The 23,366-nt window shown below is 39.9% G+C and overlaps 1 protein-coding gene across 2 annotated transcripts in view; it reads right to left on the reverse strand.

Moving 5' to 3' along the window:
• The window catches only part of PRKCI (protein kinase C iota), a 45,357-nt gene that overhangs the window by 20,474 nt on the left and 1,517 nt on the right, over positions 1 to 23,366 (reverse strand). Inside the window, exons 2-7 of one of the 2 annotated variants that reach the window (XM_038415818.2) lie at positions 14,354 to 14,475; positions 10,447 to 10,536; positions 6,527 to 6,577; positions 4,397 to 4,482; positions 1,528 to 1,668; positions 262 to 316 (exon numbers count right to left, since the gene is read on the reverse strand). In XM_038415818.2, the coding sequence (XP_038271746.1) occupies positions 262 to 316; positions 1,528 to 1,668; positions 4,397 to 4,482; positions 6,527 to 6,577; positions 10,447 to 10,536; positions 14,354 to 14,475 (545 nt within the window). Of the gene's footprint in view, positions 1 to 261; positions 317 to 1,527; positions 1,669 to 4,396; positions 4,483 to 6,526; positions 6,578 to 10,446; positions 10,537 to 10,716; positions 10,723 to 14,353; positions 14,476 to 23,366 lie in introns of those variants that run through there. The other variant, XM_043493027.1, reaches the window with a different exon arrangement.

Consider the following 23,366-nt stretch of genomic DNA (forward strand, 5'->3'; position numbering starts at 1 on the left):
GAAAGCTTGTATCCCAGCAACAGAAGTTAGTCCAATAAAAAAAAAAAAAGCTACCACCTCACCTACCTTGTGTCTCCAATATCTTGGGATCAACATGGCAACAACAACAACAACAACACAACATAAAATTATTCTATTTGTTCACCTGAAATGTTTTAAATTTAACAAATATCATAACTCTGAAATAATATATTAATTCAGTTTAAAGTACTTGAAATTGCAGAAACTTTATATATAAATACATTTATTCATTTATCTTACCTGGTTCTATGTTATCTGGGTGCACTGATGACTGATCCATAGGTATTACAGGCTCCTACAAAATGTTCACAGTAATGGTTCATTTCTTGCTTATTACAGTTTGTAACAACTAACTATATCTTTAGGACTGAAAATAGAAGAGCAGAGGCATTTGTCCCTTTAAGTCCAAGACTCGGACTCCTTTTCAGACAGAGCCAAGTTAACCAGGGGACTCCAGTCCCTATTCCTTTCACATTTTACTTAAAAAAAAACAAAACAAAACAAAAACACCAGACTATCATATACGATCTTTATCTGATTAACATAATCTAGTTAAAATTTAAAAGTTAGACTAAGCAGCAGCCTATTGGCATAATTCAAATAGTTATCACAGATTCCACAAGGGACCATTGTGATCTAGTCTGATCTCTTGTTCACACAAGCCGTAGAACATCCTCAAAATAATTCCAAGACCATATATTTTAGGGAAAAAATCCAATCTTGATTTAAAAATGGTCAGTGATGAAGAATCTACAATGAATCTTGATAAATTGTTTGAATGGTTAATTATCCTCACTATAAAAAAGTATATCAGAAATGCACGAAGGCGGCAACTATTTGGGAACTATTCTATTAATTCTACATAGATCCAGATTTATTCATACTTCAGACAGATACTGAAATAGCAACCCACTCCAGTAGAGCAGTGGGAATGGGACAGACAAGAAAAGGTCAAATGGTCTTACTAGTCATTTGACTAGTTCAGGGATGCCCAAAATGCAGCCTTTTGAATTCTTAAGATGTGGCTGTAGTTGTCTCCTTTTTAATTGCAGGGTGAAGACAAACTGATCTGCAATATTTTGATGATGTCTGACAGCTAATCCTAGTTATCATGATATAATGGGCTAAGCATAGTTGACTTGCTGTGTGGCTTTGGCCAAACTGCACCTTCTGTGCCTCAGATTTTCCCATCTGTAAAACTGGAGATCTACTTTCCCATTCAACAGTGATATGTGAGGAACCATTTTTTTCCCTCATGGCATTTTGAAGATTTAGAGCATCATACAAATAGTAAGTAGCATCAATTAAATACAGATACAAGCAACAGGCAGGGATGTACATTTATTTTTAATACATAGATATGCAAGTTGGGTGCAGTTATCAGGCTCCTGTCCAATTGCCACTGAGGTCCTCAGCATTGCAGAGTTTGGGGACCATTTCTCTAGTTACTATTCCACTACGCTATGAAGTTTTATTTCAGAATAGTTACTAGATAATTTCACTTACTGGTTGTAGTGCGTGGCGGCCACATTCAATGTTGACAAGTTTGTGGCACTTCTTGTGAACAAGGAGTTTACAGTTGATACATTTATATCCCTGACGCCCCAGGCCCCAAATTCGGTCAGTACAGATTGCACAATGAGCTCGCTAAGATGACAAATCAACAAAATTCAGATTAAAAATGAACACTAGAAACAGGAAAACAACCAGCAACATTTTCATTGTTTATATTACAGTAGAACAGTGGTTCTCAACCAGGAGTCCAGGCCCCTGCGGGGGGTGGGGGGGGGCTGCGAGCAGATTTCAGGGGGTCTGCCAAGCAGGGCCAGCATTAGACTTGCTGGGGCCCTGGACAGAAAGCCTAAGCCCCACTACGTAGGGCTGAAGCCCAGGGCCCTGAGTCCTGCACCCAGGGCTGAAGCAGAAGCCTGAGCAATGTAGCTTTGTGGGGTCCCCTGTGGGATGAGGCTCAGGGCAACTGCCGTGCTTGCTACCGCCTAACGCTGGCCCTGACATTTATATGCAGAAAAAATAGTTCTGACAAGTTGGCAGCAGAGTTTTTATAGCACGTTGTGGGGCGGGAGGGAAGAGGGCTCAGAAAGAAAAAGGTTGAGAATCTCTGCAGTAGAATACAAACCCCAATTAGGCCCCATCATACTTGTCACTGTACCCTTAAAGAAAGATGGTCTCTGCAACAAATTGCTTTCAATCTACGTATATGACAAGAGAAAACAAGTGATACTCCTGGGGGAATTCTGCACCACTATGCTTAGGAGACAGAGGAAGATGCTGGCAGTTTACGGGAGCAGCCTGGAGTAAACACTGCCCGGAGCCCACACCCTAAACCCCCTCCCACACCTCAACCCTCTGCCCCAGACCTCAGCCCTGTCCCACACCCAAATTTGCTTCCAGAGCCCACACCCCCCCTCCCACACTCCAACCCCTTACCCCAGCCTGGAGCCCCCTTGCACACCCTGAACCCCCTCTGCCCCAGCCCAGAGCCCCCTCCTACTCCAAACCCCTCATCCCAGGCCCCACCCTAGAGCCCTCACTCCAACCTCCTTCCCCAGCCGGGAGCCCTCTCCTGCACCCTGAATCCCTCATTTCTGGCCCCACTCTGGAGCCTACACCCCCAGCCCATACCTCCTTCCACACCCCAACCCCCTGCCCTAGCCTGGAGCCCCCTCCCATACTCTGAACCCCTCAGCCCCAACCTCTAGCTCCCTCATCTCTGGCCCCATCCCAGAGACCACACCCCTAGCCAGAGTCCTCACCTCCTCTTGCACCCCAACCCCCTGCCCCAGTCTGGTGAAAATGAGTGAGTGACTGGGAGTGGGGGAGGAGAAGTAGTGAACAGAGGGCGGGACAAGGATGTTCGGCTTTCTGCAAATAGAAAATTGGCAACTCTACTCCCTCAGCTCCATTATCCTCGACTCCCTTTGCACTGCTTTTGAGGGGTGCAGGAAATACATTTCTATACTACAGTTTAAAGTAATTACTACTCAAAGTTCTGTATTAATATGCCTAGTAAGGAAACTGTCAAACATATCCTGAATTTTTGTTGTCTGTATTATTACAGACATATTTGTTGACAGGTATTTTGAAATAAATTACCAAAATAATTGAAACTGACATTATATTGTGTTATTTTGACAAACAAAATATGCAGAATTTTAAAATAGTGTGTGCAGAATTATTTTTTGGTGAAGAATTCCCCCAGGAGTTAATGGATATAATAGATGAGGAGCACAAGGTAGTAATTAAGCTATTAACATAAGCAGCAGTTTCAGTACACTTAGGTGTGTGTAGGAGGGCCTCAAAATCGGAGCTTTGGGCAATACCCACTGATAGAAACAAGACGACGACAATCCACAAAATGACACTAACAAAGCAACTGGAGACAACCATAGAGAAGGCTAGTTAGAGGTCACTCAAGAGACTTTGGAAAGAGCTGCTTCAGTGGAACGAAGAGCAGAAACCAGACTTGGAGAGGGTCACGGAGGGAGTTGGAGAGAAATTCCATGTGTTTGAGTCCAGCGGTGAAAGGGAGAAGATATTATTGCCTATGGACCTGTTTTATACAAATACTACTCATTACACATTGCAGATTTTCTTACACCATGTTTAATGTTTTAAACAAGTCTGAAAAAAAGTACCTAAAAAGTAAATAATTTCTTACAGTTAATATGACAAATACACGTTTGTTACTTTTGATTGCTCTTACTCCAGCATATGGAGGCTGGGCTGGCTGAACACCTCAGTTCTTACTGGTAAATCATAAAGAGAAATCCCTGTAACACAAGTGACTCAAACTTGTTTGTTCCTGGAGTTCAAAACACTGACAATGCCTATTGGTAGCTCAGTATCCAGAGTGCTCTGCCAGCTCACAGCCATTTAAAATCAGTGCCAGCATCTAACTTCTGCAAACAAAATTAAAAGAATATTGGTGTTATGTACTGTTGAAATACTAAATTTTTTGGTGTGCTTTGGATTAAAAAAAATCAGTGAATTTGGGTTATAATTTACCTATTTAAGTGTGTAACATTTAAATAGCCCAAGTGGCAAATGTTACTGAAAGCATAGGGTTATCAAAAGACCAAATGCTATAGATTAACCAAAAAACTACTTGCACTATAAACAAAGAAATGAGAGGTGTTGAAGCCAGAAATGAAAACTTGAGTTACTTTTATGTAAGTTCTGATAACCAGGAAGTATATAGAAGGAACCATCTTATTTGATATACTGAGGGCAAAGTCCATTTTCTGTAGACAATCAACATTTTAATCTTTGGAGGCAGTAATAATACAACTACAGAAGAGAAGGCCAGTGCATCAAGGTTTTAACATTGCATTCAACTATGCATGGAAAGTCTTACCCTGTTAAATCGCTTAGCTTGGAAAGTATGACCATTTGCACAATAGAGCTTCCGCCACCGCCGGGCACCGCGACGATAAATAGATTCTAAGATAAGTAAAATACAATTATATCCATGCAAGCATGAACAATACACCACAACACATTCATGGACACTTTATACACACTAATTTACAAATAAAGGGCCCAATCCTGTAAGTCTTTACTCCAGCAGAATTTGATGTCAAAGGGAATGTCTTGCCATGAACAGAAACTACAATTTAGGACTCTAAAATCATTTCACTGACGTGAGTGCTGCCCCCACCAATCAAAACCTCCAAACACTGATAGTAATTACAAATAATTGCTATTGTCTAAAAGCATTCAAGGCTGAGCCAAGAGACTGGAGATTGTCCAGGTATTACAAATATTTGAATAAAAAAGCAACTATTTTATTTAAATTGAAAGAATAAAGAGGAGTGCCCCGATTTACACTTTGTTTGCTGCACTATAATCCCGATATTTTAGGCCCACAGCTGCCATCACACAATGCATTTTGCACTGGCAGTACCACATTAGGAACGCAAAGGATTAACACTGAACCACATAGAACCACATCTTAAGTTGTTTCTCAAATCCACTTACGTTTGTGACAACAGTCAGTTTTTTAGAAACTGGCATTGCCACTTATTCTCCATGTGTATGGTCAAGCAAATCAAATAAATTTTAAATATGTTTCAATTCACTCAGATACCATGCTAACAAATGCAGTGTCAATACCTTGATAGCTAAAAATATAGCTACTTTTCTATATAAAATTTGTACCAATAGTATGCTTTTTTATAGCTTTAAGCACCCAAGTTAAAGCTGAGGCTTTTCTTAAGGGCTAGTAGAGAACTAACACCACTTGGGTAACATGACCTTAAATTTCAAGAGCAGGAGCTGAATTGAATCTATAAATTCACAACCACTGCTATACCCAAGAAGACCAAAAAAAAAAAAAAAAAAAACAAAAAAAAACACTTCATTACTGCTGACAAGGACTACAAAGATCCACCTACAATATTCAACCAGCAAATTGGTAACTGTCCAAGAGAAGCTGACATGTAAAAGAAAATTGTCATGTTGGGGGCAAGCTGGAGCAAGTAATACAAAGAGGCATGAGTGGTTACAAATGAGGTAAATTCTTATCCAGGAGTGACAAAATACAGCACAACTTTGAGTGTAGCAAGACCTACAATATTTATTCAATGTGCCTTCCAGCACAAAAATTTGAACAAGTTCATGTTGGATGAAAACACACAACTTGCATCAAGTGGATTTACTTCTGTTGTAAAGGTCTGAATTGGTTCTCATGAGATTTTCCCAGCACAGGAAGCTAATTGCAAAATACCAGAAACTGTTAGTTTTCTGTAATCTGCGTAGGAATGTGTTTGAAAGTCCCAACCTCTGGGAGACTTGTCTTCTGTGGTGTCAGAGAAAAGGTATGTCACATACCAACACTGCAAGATTCCTCACACTGCCTTATGAACACGACAAGCCTGATCTGGTGGGACCACATCCAAGGATGAATGGGCAGGTCTGCAATCTTAATTTAAGAGCAGCAGTTGAATGCAAACCATTGTAAAAATCAAATATATTGGGGAGCATGGGGAAGGAAAGCCCCAGCTACATAATCCATTCAAAAGTTATCTGGGCAAATCCAATCTTAATCAAAATATTAATTTCAATTGGCACGACCAGGAATTCCCAAGAATATAATTTAAGAGGTAAACAGTAATTCCGTCTTCCACCATTTCATTGAATTGTAAAGCATTTTCAGCACCATATACAGTTTTCAGAGTCCATGGAAAGACAGCAACGGGAGATGGCCTGAAAGGTGCCTGAAATGTAGTTTGATTTTTTGGCCATTTCAGCTAATAAGACTGGACAGCACTGTTAGTCATCATGGCTATCCACCCTTGGGGAAAACCGGATAGCCTGCTGAGAAGAGTAATAGCCACATTTCAGTTTCAATTTCTTAGGTTCTATATCGAAGCTTATAGAGAGGAAAAATAAAAAGCTACTATTTAATCAGTTCAGCTTATGTTCTGGGATAACCATACAATGACCATTTACAGAAAGTATTTCCTTTACAAAAATGCCTACTTACTATCTTCTCCTGGACAAGGCATGCCAGGCCTTTCTGGTACACAAGGGAACACTGCAAGGTAAACAGTAATGCTTAGATTAATCTTTTACTTCAGCTATAAAGATACATTTTCAAAATATACAACAGATACAAAAAGCACTTGCATCATCTGGGAAGAAAGCAGATGTCAAGGTCAATGAAAGATCTATGGTGTAAAGCCAATGAGGTTCCTTGAAAAGGGTTCTTTTAAACAGCTGCTCGAGAGGTCTCCTGCGTTCTGTAAGCCAACCTGTACTGAATTAGTTCACTGCAGACCTCTTGCTATGCTAGAGACTAGGCTTAAGCAAAGAATTGGAGCCAGGAACTCCCACATTCTAAGACTATCCTGACTTCTTCTGTGACCTTTAGCAAGTAATAAGAATTCTGGCTTCATTTCCTCATGTAAAATGTGGATTACAATACTTCCCTCACAAGAACATGAACGATTAATGCAAGTTTGTTCATCTAATATTATCATGGACACAAAAACTGGCTTCAAGTACTCATAAGAAGAGCTGTATTGCTACCAAATCTATAGATCAGACTTTCCAGACTTTTTCCTACAAGATTAACTACATTTTAACGTTTTTGATGGCTACTTCTCAACTCATTTTTAGTTGCAGTGTCCATGTGGCAGCTACAGCAGTTGCCTATATGGCAAAGGCATATTAGGAAATTGTTTAGTGTATTTTTACATGTCAAATAAGGTAACTGAGCAACAGTAACTGAGAAGCCAGCACCATGTAACCAGCAAGCTCTCTACAGACCAACCCCAGGCCATGGACCCGAGCTCAGGAACCTCAACCATAAATACCCCACGTTATAGAATCATAGACTTTAAGGTCAGACAAGACCATTATGATCATCTAGCCTAACCTCCTGCACAATACAGGCCAAAGAATCTCACCCATCCACTCCTGCAACAAATCCCTAACCTATGTCTGAGCTACTGAAGTCCTCAAATCATGGTTTAAAGACTTCAAAGTGCAGAGAATCCTGCAGCAAGTGATCCGTGCCCCATGCTGCAGAGGAAGGCGAAAAACCCTTAGGGCCTCTGCCAATCTGCCCTGGAGGAAAATTCCTTCCCGACCCCAAATATGTCGATCAGCTAAACCCTGAGCATGTGGGCAAGACTCGCCAGCCAGACACCCAGGAAAGAATTCTCTGTAGTAACTCAGATCCCACCTCATCTAACATCCCATCACAGGCTATTGGGCATATTTACTGCTAATAGTCAAAGATCAATTAATTGCCAAAATTAGGCTATCAAGCTTAGTCTTGAAGCCAGATAGATCTTTTGCCCCACTGCTCCCCTTGGAAGAACTTCACTCCTCTGATGGTTAGAAACCTTCGTCTAATTTCAAGTCTAAACTTCCTGGTGGCCAGTTTATATCCATTTGTTCTTGTGTCCACATTGGTACTGAGCTTAAATAATTTCTCTCCCTCCAGTCATTTATAGAGAGCAACCCAATCTCCCCTCAGCCTTCTTTTGGTTAGGCTAAACAAGCCAAGCTCCTTGAGTCGCCTTTCATAAGACAGGTTTCCTATTCCTCAGATCCTCCTAGTAACCCTTCTCTGTACCTGCTCCAGTTTGTATTCATCCTTCTTAAACATCGGAGACCAGAACTGCACACAATATTCCAGATGAGGCCTCACCCGTGCCTTGTATAACGGTACTAACACCTCCTTATCTCTACTGGAAATACCTCACCTGATGCATCCCAAGACCACATTGCATCACCTGATGCATCCAAAGACCACATGCACAGCCATATCACATTGGCGGCTCATAGTCATCCTGTGATCAACCAATACTCCGAGGTCCTTTTCGTCCTCCGTTACTTCCAAGTTATGCATTCCCAGCTTATAACAACATTTTTTGTTATTAATCTCTAAATGCATGACTTTGTACTTTTCACTATTAAATTTCATCCTATTACTATTACTCCAGTTTACAAGGTCATCCAGATCTTCCTGTATGATATCCCGGTCCTTCTCTGTATTGGCAATACCTCCCAGCTTTGCGTCATCCAAACTTTATTAGCGCATTTCCACTTTTTGTACCAAGGTCAGTGATAAAAAAAAATTAAAAAAGATTGGTCTCAAAACCAATCCCTGAGAAACTCCACTAGTAACCTCCTTCCAGCCTGACATTAAAGCACCATAAGGTGAACTAACCAGGCATTTACGGTCTTCCCTACACTAGTACTTTTCACAGTTTGCCTAGCATCCGGGACTCTCCACTGGAAATAGTAACAGAGGAAGCACTAGTGTAGACCACTGAGCAGAGTTAGACATGGTGCTAGTTTAAATCACTTCAGCCTGTCACAACTGAAGTGGAGTCAAGGCAGAAATGAAAGCATATTACGGCAGTGGTTCTCAATCAGGGATGTGTGTACTTCTGGGGGTATGCCATCTCATCTAGGTATTTGCCTAGTTTTACAGCAGGCTACATAAAAAGTACTAGTGAAGTCAGTACAAACTAAAATTGTATACAGACTTGTTTCTACTGCTCTATATACTATATAGTGAAATTGTAAGTACAATATTTATGCCAATTGATTTTATAATTATATGATAAAAATGAGAAAGTAAGCAATTTTTCAGTAATAGTGTGCTGAGACACTTGTATTTTTATGTTTTATTTTGTAAGCAAGTAGTTTAAGTGAGGTGAAACTCGGGAGTACACGAGACAAATCAGACTTCTGAAAAGGGTACAGTAGTCTGGAAAGGTTGAGAGCCAGTGTATTACAGTATGTCACCGTGTATGCAAAGACTTGGGTAGTGATCTATTTGAACTAAGTAGAAACTAGAAGGGATTCTGAGAAGTCCTCAAGTCCAGCTCTTTGCATTCAGGCAGGACTAATTAAACCTAGACCACCCCTGAAAGATTCTTAAAAACCATCAATGATGGGGATTCCACAACCTCCCCAGAAGTCTATTCCAGAGCTTAACTACACTTATGGTTTGCAATTTCCTAATAGCTAACCAAAATTTCCCTTGTTGCCAATTAAGCCCATTACTTCATGGCCTACAGACACTCTCAGAAGTGAATGCCAGATACTACATTAAATACATGGAATTTTCCCTCTTCCCCCATGCCTTCCCATAGTGAAGATGGTTAACATTAAGAATTCTGTCCTAGGAGGCAGAAAGATGCATCATTTTAGGAATCTTGAAAAACGAAACAGTAATTAGGACAACAGCAATAACCAAGTATGACTGGAGTTAGAAATTATGATTCTTGCTCATGTGCACAGAAATAAATTGATTCCCAAATCCAGGACTTTGAAGGTATTTTCCCCTCCTTCCAAGCAGACTGGCACTGAACTTTGGGGTGGTCTCACTTTCACTGAAGCACGGACCAAGTATTCTGTGGCACATACTATCATTTTCTCTCGTGACCCATGACTTTCCGAAGAATTTCAAGTTTAACAAAAAAGATAGCTTCATCCACAATCCCAAACTAAGTGAAATTTGTTTTTCCTAATAATACAACCCCTACTCTAAAGCACTGAACAGGAAACATATGTTAGGACATTGCATGATATACATCTCTCAGTCTCCTGTGAATATAAACAGGCAAGCAGTGGTGATGGCCAGATCCATCCTTCATTTTGGTGTATTTAATGTAGTACAATGAGAAGTATGTATCCTCCAATTAAGGAAGTGCTGACATACTACAATGGGAGTTTGGGGCTGTTTTTTTGCCATGAGGCCACTGTATGCTTTTTGTCATATGAAGCTTTGATGTTTGTGATGGAGAGATGGAGAAAACTGCAAAATAGAGAAGGATCCTCAATATTCAGATATTATGAGAGGCCATAAAGTATTAACGTATACAGAAAAAAAAATATGTACTGGCCCATGGGCGTAAGGAGAAAGACAAAGTTCTATCCTACCATGAATTAGAAGCTCTGAATCCTTGTTTAGCTCATACAACCGAAAGGCTTCCTCTAACTCCAGCTGAGAAGAAACTGTGCATGGGTCTCCTAAAAAAGAATCAATTCAATTTGAGAATACAGCATTGTGATGGAGTCCTCCCAAGACTAACGGCACTTAATTTTAAATCACAGTAATACTATGAATATTTATGCTAGTATCTAGATTATTATTAGCCTCAATATTAATATTTCAATAGTCATCCTGAAAGAATCATATTCCAGAGACACCATCTGAACTCCCTCCAGGATAAAAGAAGTTAAGACTTATTTACTCAGTAACTATTTTGATTTACAAGTCTTTACACATATGACCTGTCATCACACCCATTTAGACTGGGTAGGACTAAATGTAGGCTACAGATCTGAGGGCGTGTCTACACTGTGCATTAGTGCGTACCAGCTGGGATGAAAACTTCAGTGTGCACCAGTGTGTCATGCACTAACTGTACATGTGGGCCCTGCTGGAGTGCACTAAAAAGTTCCCTAGTGTGCACTGATGTAGTCATGTTTCAAACAGTACTGGCACTGTGTAGACAAACCCTGAGTTTCTTCCTAAACATGCTGTTCTTGCACATACATCTAGTGTCTATGATGCTAGAAAAGATTATTGTAGCTGTAGCACAGCATTACTTTCAAGGGAGCTATGAATTTCATGGGAAGGCTGTCTGCTATCTCTAGATCTTTCTTCAACAAATTAGTTCAATCTGGAAAAAAAGACGACATTCTCCTACAGCAGGTATGTGCACTTCCAACTTCCATCAGAATCAGGACTGCCTCAGCCTCAAAAGAGATGCCCAGTAAGAGGAAGGCACACTAAAGCTCTCAAATATTGAGTGGTTTTGGGGTTCACGAGCCTGAGTAGGTACTATTTCACCACGAGACTATTAAGATTTTGCTCAATATTTCACACACATTCTAATATTTCATAAATGTACAATGTTAAAACTGGGTTCACTTTGCCTTTATATTTTCTCCATCCTTCCTATCAGACACAAAACCTTAACGTGGAAAAAAAAAAAAAGGCAGCTAATACTCTAGTATTTTCCTCAGATTAACCTGGATGAAGATATAAAACGAATGGTAGTCAAACTCAAAATCTGAAGGATGATAAATATGTAGTTCTCCCCTCCTTGGCCCACAAGGGACTATTCGCCCTAACTTTTGCAGCATGAATCACAACAGAATGGGGACGTCATAACAGACCTGACCATTTTTTACCTTACACTTACCTACAGAAAATGTGGATTTGACTATATTTTAAATTTTCGTTCTCATGATCATATGATTTTATCACTGATATCGCAAGTAAAGTCCCGACCCTTTGCAATTTTTGTTAGGTGATCACCTACTAAAATGTTTGGGCAGCAAATGTAAACTTCCTCTTTCCTGCAAGCTATGATGTGTCAAGACTAAAATAATTTATATGCTCTTTAAAGCCAGATTTTCACGTCTCACTACATCCAATGTGAGAAATCAGTTCCTTTGTGGGACATGGAACTGCCCACTCTCTGCATAAATGCATGTGCTCCAGAGGAACTATTTTTATTCAATAGTGCTGCAATATCAAACCAAACCAGTTTTTCTACCAAACAAACAGGAACAGAGAACTGTGTCACAGGTTTCAAAAATACAAGAGAATGGGCAGATGCTATTAAATATCTCTAAGGAGATTTAATGCCTATAATGCTTCCGATAATACAGGTTTCGAGAATGAAACCTTTACCATCCAATAGCTTTTTCTAGGTGTGCCAGGGAAATACGTGCTGTTCTCCCCACCATATTCACACACAATCTTTCCTTTAAACTTTAAGACGAACAATAAAAATGTTCATTCACAAAACGGCATAGTGACTTATTGCACCACAACATAAATAGGTCACCCATCTGCTTGCATACACCCAAGGTCTAGAGTGAAAGGCTAACAGAGCACTAACAGTGAGTAAAGTTTTCTGAAAAAAAAAAAAAATTATGCTAGCTCCGACATGACCTACAGATTTCAGCTGTGCGCTCCCAACATTAAGAATCATGGCAGGTTATTCAATTAAGTGCTATTAGATAAATAGAGGAAATCTCGTAAGAGCACATGAACAAAGCCACAAAGGGAAGAAAAAAAGGAGATGGATTTTACAGGGAATAAGCAGCAAGTATCCTTTCAGGAGTAACATCAACATTTGCTGTTTTGCATGCATTCAAAGAAAGTTGGAAGTAATGAATTATATAATAGTATGCATTCATAAACACTTTAGAAATACTCATTTTGAATTCCTCATTTAGCAGCTAAGGTAGGTCTAGGTTTCTGTGTGAAAAAAACAGAAGTTACAATACATCAAGCTTTTTATTTTTACAAGAGCTAAAAGAATTAGACCTAGTAACAAACAAAGGAAAAATCACGTAAGAGTATGTGACTCCAATAAAACTGTTACGCAGGCAGTTTTAAGCCAGTTTCACTGCTTGCTTATTAAACGTCATATTTCCTGTATTATATTCCCAACAAGCATGAATAATTTAGTCTAGTGAGCTGTAGCTCATGAAAGCTTATGCTCAAATAAATTTGTTAGTCTCTAAGGTGCCACAAGTCCTTTTCTTTTTTCTAAAATAATTGAAAGTAAAAGCATGTGCATTATAAGCTGTCAGTTTACATACTAGTATAAACAAGCTGTATTGAGGGTATTTTAAAAAAAGCTTTGGGAACGGAATTTTTGTGCAATAAACTAAATTACAAGTTTCTAGGAAAACTAACCTGACTAAGGGTTTTCTTTGGCAGGCAGGCAGGCAAACAAACAATGTATACTGAAGAGCTATACTTAGTACATATGGGTGGGATTTTCAAACGCAATCAGCATGGGATGAACTTTGCTCCCAGCGAAGTCAGTGGTCAGGCCAATGCTGAACACTTCTGAAAAATCCCACCATATATGAACTAATGTGCATAACATATGAAACTAAAAGATTTCAACATAACCACAGCACTATTAATAAGCCCAATTTTTCACCCTTCTCTAATTTAGGATAGGGCTAAAGACCATTGTCAGAAAATACCGATATTACAATTCTGATTGAGTACAAAAATTAAGTTCCAAGAAAATTCCTTATATGCAGAAGTTAAACTATCCCCTTTGCACATTTGGAGAAAAAAAAAGAAAAATTATGGTTTTTCAGGCCCTCTCTTCAAAATGGAAATATTATCTATTTAGTTTGTACATACAGCTGTAGATATTTGTGCACAGAGTCAGTTTCTCTTTAAAAAGAAAACGGAAAATTATTTGTAGTCATAGTCACTAGTGTCCATCCCCAGCATGCACTCATAACAAACTTTCCACATCAGTATAATGGGAGAAGTATACTACTCTTCTACAAGTCGGCTCCTCAGAAAGATGTATGTGCTGAACTGTTACTACTCTTCCTTCATTCTACAGCACCACTCTTCTCCCTTGAAGAAATAAGGTTTTGAATAAAGGGGTCTGATTGACAGCTCACAGAAAACAATGGGGGGGGTTCACTTCAATAGGATTTGATAAGTTGCATTAAGACAGTGTAAATAAGATGCTTAAGTCCATTTCCATAGTTTAAGACTAGGGTTGGAGGAAGGAAGGGTGGGTAGGTTCTGCAACATTTGATCTCAGTGGTAGCTATGAATAAGGTTACTATTGTTTTTGTTTTGAACTAATTATTTAGTATAGAATCCAGATACCACCATTATGGATGTTTTATAAATAAATACTTTCAGTAAGAAAATAAGTTTACAGAGGAAAGGGAGGACTGGTTGTTGTCTGAACTTTTACACCTTCTTAATTTATGTAGGAGGAGGAGGAGAAGGATGGAGATCTAAATTGCCACAAGACGAAACTAAGTGATGTCACTTTACCTTCTTCATCAATCCATTTCATAGTGAAGAGTTGTTCATTATCAAAGAAGCACAGGTCTCGAACCTTATTACACAGTCCTTCAAATGAGATGGAAGGTTCAAAATAGGTTATCATGATGTCCCTGAATGAGAAATAAATTTAACAAAATTATTCAAACTCAGAAACTACAATGTTGTATGCAGGACTACAGAGTTGTTCATTTCCTGAACTCTACTGCTTTGTTTGCCAAAGCCAAAAAAGTCTCCCCAAAAAGATCATACTAAAGTGCTTCCTTGTACTCTTATCTGTTTTAATCCATGTGTAACATGGATACACCAGTGCTAGGGAAATAATTTTGCCTTTGTAAGCCATTAAAACGGCATTAATTAGCACTCCGGTTTATTTTCTGCAGTTTAGAACCTGGGCTTCAAATGATTTTATTACCTGTTTGAAAACTGGAAGAGTAATCACCTACTTTTGAAAGATTAAGATGTATGGCCCTATCCTACATCATTCCAACATGCATGCGACATCATGAAAACACCAATCACTTATCAACAGACAGAACAGATTTTAGCTATATATGCAAGTAACCAGTACCAACAGAAGCTGGACCGAGAAGAGGGAAATGCTATAATTTATAGCTAGAAAGAAAAAAATTCTGTTAAGGTTAGTTAAGCAGTATATAAGAAGCTTGTTTGTTTCATCAATTATAATGAAATAAAATCTATAAATTCTTTCTGCAACAAATGTGTAACAAGTTATGAAATGTTCATATAGTCTGTAGATGTACATAGCAATTGACAAGACTGAAGAAATCATTGCCCCCTTTTTGAGCTTATACTGACAGACGAAACAAAACGTTAACAGTTCCAGTAATAACTGGGTAGGAGGCCAGCAAAGGAAGGATTCATGAAGTAAGTGGGTTCTAAGAAGGTATCTATCAGATAGGTGGGAAACCAGCTCCAACTATTGGAAGCAGCTTGGGGGCAAAAAAAGCATGAAGCAAAGAACAGGAACACAGATGGAGGAACCAAAAAAAAAAAAAAAAAGTGTGTTTCGGGAGAAAGGGGAGCAGCAGAAAAAAGATGCAAGAAAAAAATTACATGAGCCATTGACAGTGAAGAGCTGGGGTAGGAAACAGTGGTGGTACTATAACAAAGCTCTACATGCAATCCCAGAGAAGCCAAGTATTTTTTATTAAAAATGACGAGCAAATAATAGCACTGCCACTTACTTCCACAATTTAATGTTTGTGGTTGGTGGTTTCTATATATTAATGATCTAACATGACATTTTTAAGCCATCACCTTCTGCCACCCTTTTTCTGCCTTGTTTAGACCTTAAACTCTTCACGACAGGAACAATCTATGGTACTCAGCACAACGTGGCCCTAGTCTGAGGACTTGTCTACCCAGAAAAGTTATACTGGTACAAAGTAGGGTATGTATTTAAACCACTGAACTTATGCTGGTATAATTGCTCAAGTGGACACACTTACTCTGGTATAAAACAGTCTGCCCTTTTTTGGTTTAAAGTTATGTCTTTTCAGAAGCAGTTTAAAATACTCTGGAATAAGACTGGCTTTTTTCAGTTCAAGTCTACACTGGTATAACCAGGACTTAAATTCAGCCAGAGCTGTTCGGAGCACAGCTCCAGTAAATATTTTCCAACCTTGACTCCAGCCTGATGCTGTGTGGTGTAACCAGCGCTTCTCAATCTGCGGCCCTCTTGGGATCCAGTAATCAGTTTCAGGGGGCCATGGGGCAGAAGCCCAGAGCCCTGCTGCCCCACAGTTGAAGCCTAGAGCCCCACCACAGGGCAGAAGCCCTTAGCCCCCCTCTCCTCCAGCCCAGCAGCTGAAACCCAGAGGCCACCCTGACACCAGTGGGCCCTGGAGCTTTTAATAGCATGTTGGGGTGGGAGGACAGAGAGGCTCAAAAAGGAAAAGATTGAGAACCCCTGGTGTAAGCAATACAAAATGCATCTTTAATAAAAATTATGCAACAATTTATTTTCATGAGTACCATGCAATTTATTTTTGGGGTAATTATGACAAATTAACAGTTTATATACTGTACATGGAGAGCAGCAGGAGCCCTTCAAAGGCTGGCAGACCACAGATACGGGTGGCTGACAATGTAAACTACCGCACCTTTCTGATGTAATCAATGAGGGCAAAAGTCAGTGGGTAATTGCATCTGACTTACATGTATGATTAATATCTGTGTATAGTACTCAATTTTCCAACATGAATAAAAAAATAAACGCACTATATTTTTCACAAGAAAGAGGAAACTGATTAGGAGGAGAGTGGGGGAAGTTAGTGACACTGTTGTTCATCAAGATGAAGAAACAGCACAGAGTATCCCTGAAGAGCAAGAACACCACTATGACGCACAGGAATGGGGCAGGAGTGACTTATTGCTGTGTTGGTTAGACAGCCAAGAGAAAGAATTGGGGAGGGGAGGATAAACCCATGATGAAATGTTAGAAAAAGGTTAACTGGGTTGCAGCATCTAAACAAGAGTACAGTTTCTCAGAGCTATGAGCAGAAATCATGGCTTGAAGATTGGGCTAATTCTTATATTTCAAGCTATGGGGACAGCAAATTAAAACAAATGAAGCCTCTGTGCTCATATCTTTTTTCTCAAAGTCTCAGTCACAAAGCCACAGAAAATATTCACAGTGAGACAGAGAAAGATAAATTGATAGCGTGTCAAGTGCAAGGGCAGTCGCAACATATTGAACCAACTTGCAAAGTATTCCATACTGCGTACCAACTGATAAAACAAAATTGTCCCTCCGATAATTCTGAAACAAATTGATCTTCAGAAGTTAAACAGACTAAATATGGGGCAAACTCTGCACTCAAATGTCACCTGCACTAGCGTACAGCAGCACGTTGTGGAGGAAATGAAGAAAAAATATTTTAAAATATAATATCTTGTAAGTTCAAAATCGCAGTAATGATTGATGAGTCAACTACTTTGAGCCAAGCTTACACTCTTAGCGTCTACATACGATTTGCAACAGAGGAGATGGAGCAGCCTATGAATGTGTTTTGTTGACCTAATTGAGCTTCTAGTCACTGATGCCTCAACTATTGCCAGAATCTTGCTACAAAAATTGGATGTAGTGGGATTCACAGAGGCTTACCTAAAGGAACATTTGGTGGCTCTTGCTTGTGATGGAGCTGCAGTTATGCTAAGTCAGAAAAATGGAGTCGCTACTCTGATACAGCTGCATTTTCCTAAATTGTCTTGCACTGCTCTGCCCTGTTCACATCGCCGTGCAGGATATTCATGGAGTCAACCACTTTTAAAGTGTTTTTATGGACAAACTGTACTCTCTATTATGCCTCCCCTAAAAGCGCAAAGGAACTTCAAGAATGTGCGGCAACTTGGCATGTAGAAATCTTGAAAATTGGGCCTGTTCTGGGAACATGGTGGGTTGCATCAAGTAGCCGTGCAGTGAAAGCGATCTGGAAGAATTATAGTCTCTTTTTTCACTTAGAGCAGTCAGCAGAAGCACAAAGTAAAGGGGAGGGGGAGGGGAGGAGAGATGCTCAGCGGACTCCAGAAACACTTGACAGTTATATAATTTGAACTCAACCTGGGCATATTTTCTGACGCTCAACAAGAGTTTGTGGAACTGTCACTTGAGCTACAGTCCATGGAAATCAACATCCAAACCGCACAAGACAAAACTCTGAGGTAGATTCATGTTTTTGAGCAGAGACTGCAAGCACCAGGGGAGCAAGAGAGGCTTGCCTGAGAAGCTGAAGCTGTGATGGAGTTTCAAGACATCACATCAACCAACCAATCCCAATTCTACAGAAGTTTGCAGCATAGGCTCATAGACAAAACAGATGAGCAATTTGCTGCTGCTGTTAAATTTCTATAGCCTAGGAAGTAGCCGCAGCATGCCAACATACTCCACGGAGAATGTGAAGTCCAGGCTCCCTGCTATAGATTGCAATTGGATAAGAGAGCGGTAGTGTGTGGGTTCAGAGAGTAAAAGTATAGTCACCAGAAGGCAATGCCAGCTCCTGTAAAATCTCTTGTAAAGTGCATCAATATCTACTGATATCAAGTGAATGGGGTTTCTCGCACATGAATATAATCATGACTCCTTTGTGATCATCTCTCAAAGTGCAGACCATATCAACGCTACTTTTCATTAGCTTGGTAGGACTGTCTCACACAATGTTCAATGCTGAGCCATATGTGAGATCCTAGGTCAGGAAAGGTTTCAGAGTAGCAGCCGTGTTAGTCTGTATTCGCAAAAAGAAAAGGAGTACTTGTGGCACCTTAGAGACTAACAAATTTATTAGAGCATAAGCTTTCGTGAGCTACAGCTCAAGCTCATGAAAGCTTATGCTCTAATAAATTTGTTAGTCTCTAAGGTGCCACAAGTACTCCTTTTCTTTTTAGGTCAGGAAAGGAAGACACCCTGCAACTGATCTCAGGAGTACAGTCAGAGAAGAAAATAAAGTATGAAAACAACTTGATACAGCTGTGGAGCCTCCTCAACTAGCTTTTTGTCTATCTGGTAGGCAGAAAGGGAGCTCTGGGAAATACTCTGAGAATTTAAGCCCTGGGTATAACCATAATAGTTTATACTAGTATAACTGGAAATATCTCATACAGACATCTCTTATATAGACAAGCCCTTAGCTGGAGCCTGTAAACCCTTCTATAAAGCAAATAGTAAAACCGAAGCTTCACAGCAAACACCCCATGGAGATGAATGGGACACTCAGTGGTATTTCCTGTATTTACCTTCAGACTTTGTAACACAGCGCTGTTCTGCCATAAAGGAGAGGCAGCTTCTGCCATAATTATGATTGAGAGTTAACTATGTTTCAGAAGACAACTATTCTAAGTCTCTGAAATCCATATGCCAGTTTGGATTGTCCTGACATTTGCAATGGCTTATGGCAGAGTGGGATAAGTCCCCTTCCCTCTGCTGTTACCCAATGAGAGGATTATTGGTCCAAATTTAAACAAGGTATTCCGAAAACAAACACCCCCACCATGCAGGAGTGAAATCTTCCAACCTGCTCTAACTAATCCTGCCACCATTAATGACAGTTACACCCAAGAGTGAATGCAGGCTCTGGGCTAGGGCAGAGTGTTGGGGTGTGGCAGGGGCTGCAGGCTCTGGGATGGAGTTTGGTGCAGGAGGGGGCTCTGAGCTGGGACAGTGTTGGGGTGCAGGCTCTGGGAGGGGGGTCAGGCCTGGGGCTTGGGGTGCAGGCTCCAGGAGGGAGCTATGGGCTGGGGTGAGACGTCCTGCCAGGCAGCACTTACCTCTGGCGGCTCCCAGTTGGTGGCCTCTCTGCCTACCCTGGCCCCATGCTGCTCCTGGAAGGGGTCAATGCACCCCTGCTGCCCCTGGGGAGGGGGTGTGGGGCACATGGCTCTGCGCACTGCCCCTCTCTGCAAGCACCACCCCTGGAGCTCCCATTGGCCAGGAACAGGTAGCTATGGCCAATGGAAACTGTGGGGGTGGTGCTTGCAGGCAGGAGCAGCATGAAGAGGGAGGCCCCTGACACTGAGGCCATGCTGGCTGCTTCCAGGAGCAGTGTGGGGCCGGGGCAGACGGGGAGCAAACCTGCCTTAGTGGCAGCCCAGCTACACTGCTGGAGATCGCGATCGACTTGCTGGTGACCACTGGTCTAGGTTTCTGGTCCTGCCACGACTTGACGATTTCTCAAGGTCCCTTCCGACGCCTACATTTCTATTATTTGCTAACCCTTAATGGTGGTGTAAACACCTCCACTATAAAAACTCTATTTTTCAGAGTTTATTATTTTAATTTCAGTAATATCCATAAGCCCAAATCAAGGCCTTATTTTACAAGGACCTGTACAAATACAGTCAGAGAGACCATGGCCTGAATACCTTGCATTTAAAATAAATATTCAAAAGCTCTCTTTATAAAGATTTAAGATGAATAGGATCCTCCTTCAGTAAATAAAAGAGGCCTGCTCCACCCCGGAAGAAAAAACTTAAAGCAACATTTCACATGAGTAGCCTCTCCAACAGAGTTAGTAAATCATGAGCTACACCAAAATTGTGTTTATCACTATTGTCTTTCCTGGAATTCCGTGCAGTAAAGACTCAAAAACTGATTTGTTATAGTATCTAAAAAGATATGCAGTACACCTTATTGCTGCCCTCCCACTTTTCAATTGAGATCAAATGGCTTTTCTTCATTATCCTTAAAGGTCATTTTATATACAGCCTTTGATTACCTTTAACAGATACATTTTTTTTTTAAATCCAACGGACACATTTATCCCATTGTTTATTATACCACTGGTCTCCCATGGAAGCCTAAGATTAACTATTATGCACAGTGGAGATAGAGACTAAATTCTTTAGAATCTTACATCTAGATGCTTTGGAAAAAAACTCCTCCACGCATTTATCATGCTCCCACATCAAACATTCATGCTTCTGAGGAGGTCTAATTACATCACTCAGAAAGTCACAATATAAGACTCCCAGAATGAGTCTGCTCTTTCAATATTCTCAGCCAGTACTAAATCGGAACTCTTTAGAGCATGATTTAAAGTGACCCTTCTCATAATGGATGCTTCAAGGTTTGAAGATCACGTACTCCTGCACAGTGAGATTTAATTGCTAACCATTCCTGAAGACCCAGTCATCCTCCTACCTAGATTAATTTTTACAGTGAGGTATTTACAGCACTGACAGATATTTATGAAAAGAAAGAGTAAGAGGAGTAAACCTTTTAAGATATTCCTCCACAGAAGACCATAAGAAGTTTGGTCAAGACAGTGGATAAAAGCTTTCTGCTCTACTAACTTCATACTAACTCACGTGCTATAATTTGCCCAATACCACTAAAATCCGGAAAAGAATTCTAAAATGAAGATATACAGCAAATCACATTCAAGTATCTGCTGAGTTACGTTTTGGCTCCTTGGTTATATATTAAACAGTTACTTCCCTTTCCTACTTAATGCTGCTATATTAATGTAAAAAAGAAAAGGCAAGTTAACATACCACGAAGCTCATGATACAAATATTTTCTTGCTTGTTCTTGGGACAAGACTACTTATGCTCTGTGGTCCTTCATTATCCCCAGTATATTTAATGATTAATTAGTCTTGATACTAGAACAAGAATTCCGTTTATTTTACTATGCATTCACTTAGGATATCTTCATGATCTATTTTAACTGACTACTAATTTTCCTGGGAATCTAACTTTTCATCATTGGTGTAAGTTATACTGTTGAGGGGGCTGAAGTATCTTTATCCTGTCATCTAACTGTGCTCCAAGCCTGGTCTAAATTAGAGTTTATGCTGTTGAAAAATAGGTAAAGAATTTTCTGACTCTCCATCTATGCCAATCATTGAAGGTCAGCACTACTCAGCACTTCCTGCAGTCTCATCTTAACCTGGATGGATAAGGGATAATAAAAGTCCTCAGAACTTGCCTTTAACAATGATAGATCTACAGGATTCATCATTGCATACAATAGCATAATTACTGCATATCCTATTTCTAGCTGTTCTAAACCATGTCACTAATAATTTATTCCTCTACTTCTACAGTAGAGAGATCATACAAGCTTTATTATTGCCCAGCACTGATAACTGGTATCACACAATAGGTTAAGTACACTAAAGTATGGGCCCATCACAACAACCTTCCAATCACAAAGTGGTGAAAATGTACACGAGAGCCCACATGCTTATACCAATGGGTGCTGACTCTTAATTTGTTGTTGCTGAATTCTTTATTAATGTCACTGTACAAGTACCATGTAAAAATTTTTTTTACTAGTAAGTAAATAAGAATATGGCTAAGGTGCTTAACATAGCCAAATAGTCCTATTAGCAACAGTTGTATCTCTTGCCACCTCCCACTCTTAGGAATTTATTTTATGCTCTAACTGCAATGACCACTCTAGCGAGTAAATGTTTGAGTAAAAGATCTGTTTTATCTTGAGTTACTGTCACTGCTGAAGAAAGCTATGTGGCACACAGGAGTTCAGAATTTCAGGTCCTCAGCTCCGAAGCCTGCAGAGGCCTGGAATAGGAGTAGGGAATATCTTGCACACTAAGTTTCTCAATGGTGCAAGGTGAAAAGTCTGCAAGCGTGTAGGTTAGCCACAAGTATTTTGGCTGTGGGGAAGGAGAAATCAAAATAGGGGATCCCATGATGAAAAAACCCCTGTCAAAATGTAAGACCTTAATACAAATCATGACTAAGGCATTCCAGTCAGATAGCTTGTTTATAACCAACTCCCTGTGGGAGTCATTTTAGTTCCAGATTTAGTAAGAACTACTGACTGCATTAACACCACTCAGGTAGAGTCAATAAACGAGACATTAACAATGAAATTCTTTTTTGAGTAATGCCAATTCAAATAATCACACTGATTGGCATAATTAAGACAGACTTTGGTCAACAGAAGCCCAGAAACAGACTCCTTTACACATTAGGTCAGGAATGAAATTGAGTGACAACGATCAAATATAGAAAAGGTTTATGGTGCTCAGTCTACACATGGCTTTTTAACTTTCCTCTAAAATTATGAAACTGCAGACATGCCTTAAAATATTCACTATTATTGAATGGAAAGCACTACAAACTTAATACAATTGCTGCTTTACCTTCATCCAACTTTCTGTCAAGAAATGTTATGGTCTCTACATGTGTACCTCTATCTGACATGAACTTTCACCTATGTTTTATCTATTTGGATTGTGATTTCTTCAGGGCACATGCTGTCTCTTCCTAGGTATCTGTTCACTGTTTAGTACAATAGAGTCACAATCTCTGTCGGGACCTATACACATTACCTTAGTACATAAAGTAAATAATTCAAATATTTCTAAAAATACTATAAGTAAATCAAGCAGAATGTGCTCATTCTGAACAGTTGTCAGCTGCTGTAAAATGGATTAGAACATCTGGGAGGGAAGAAGGAAAAGGTTATCCCAAGTAAATTCATATTTGTGAGTAACGCCATTGCAATGAGCACAGC

Source organism: Dermochelys coriacea, chromosome 9 (assembly GCF_009764565.3).
Source record: "Dermochelys coriacea isolate rDerCor1 chromosome 9, rDerCor1.pri.v4, whole genome shotgun sequence".
In the NCBI taxonomy this organism is placed as follows: domain Eukaryota; kingdom Metazoa; phylum Chordata; order Testudines; family Dermochelyidae; genus Dermochelys; species Dermochelys coriacea.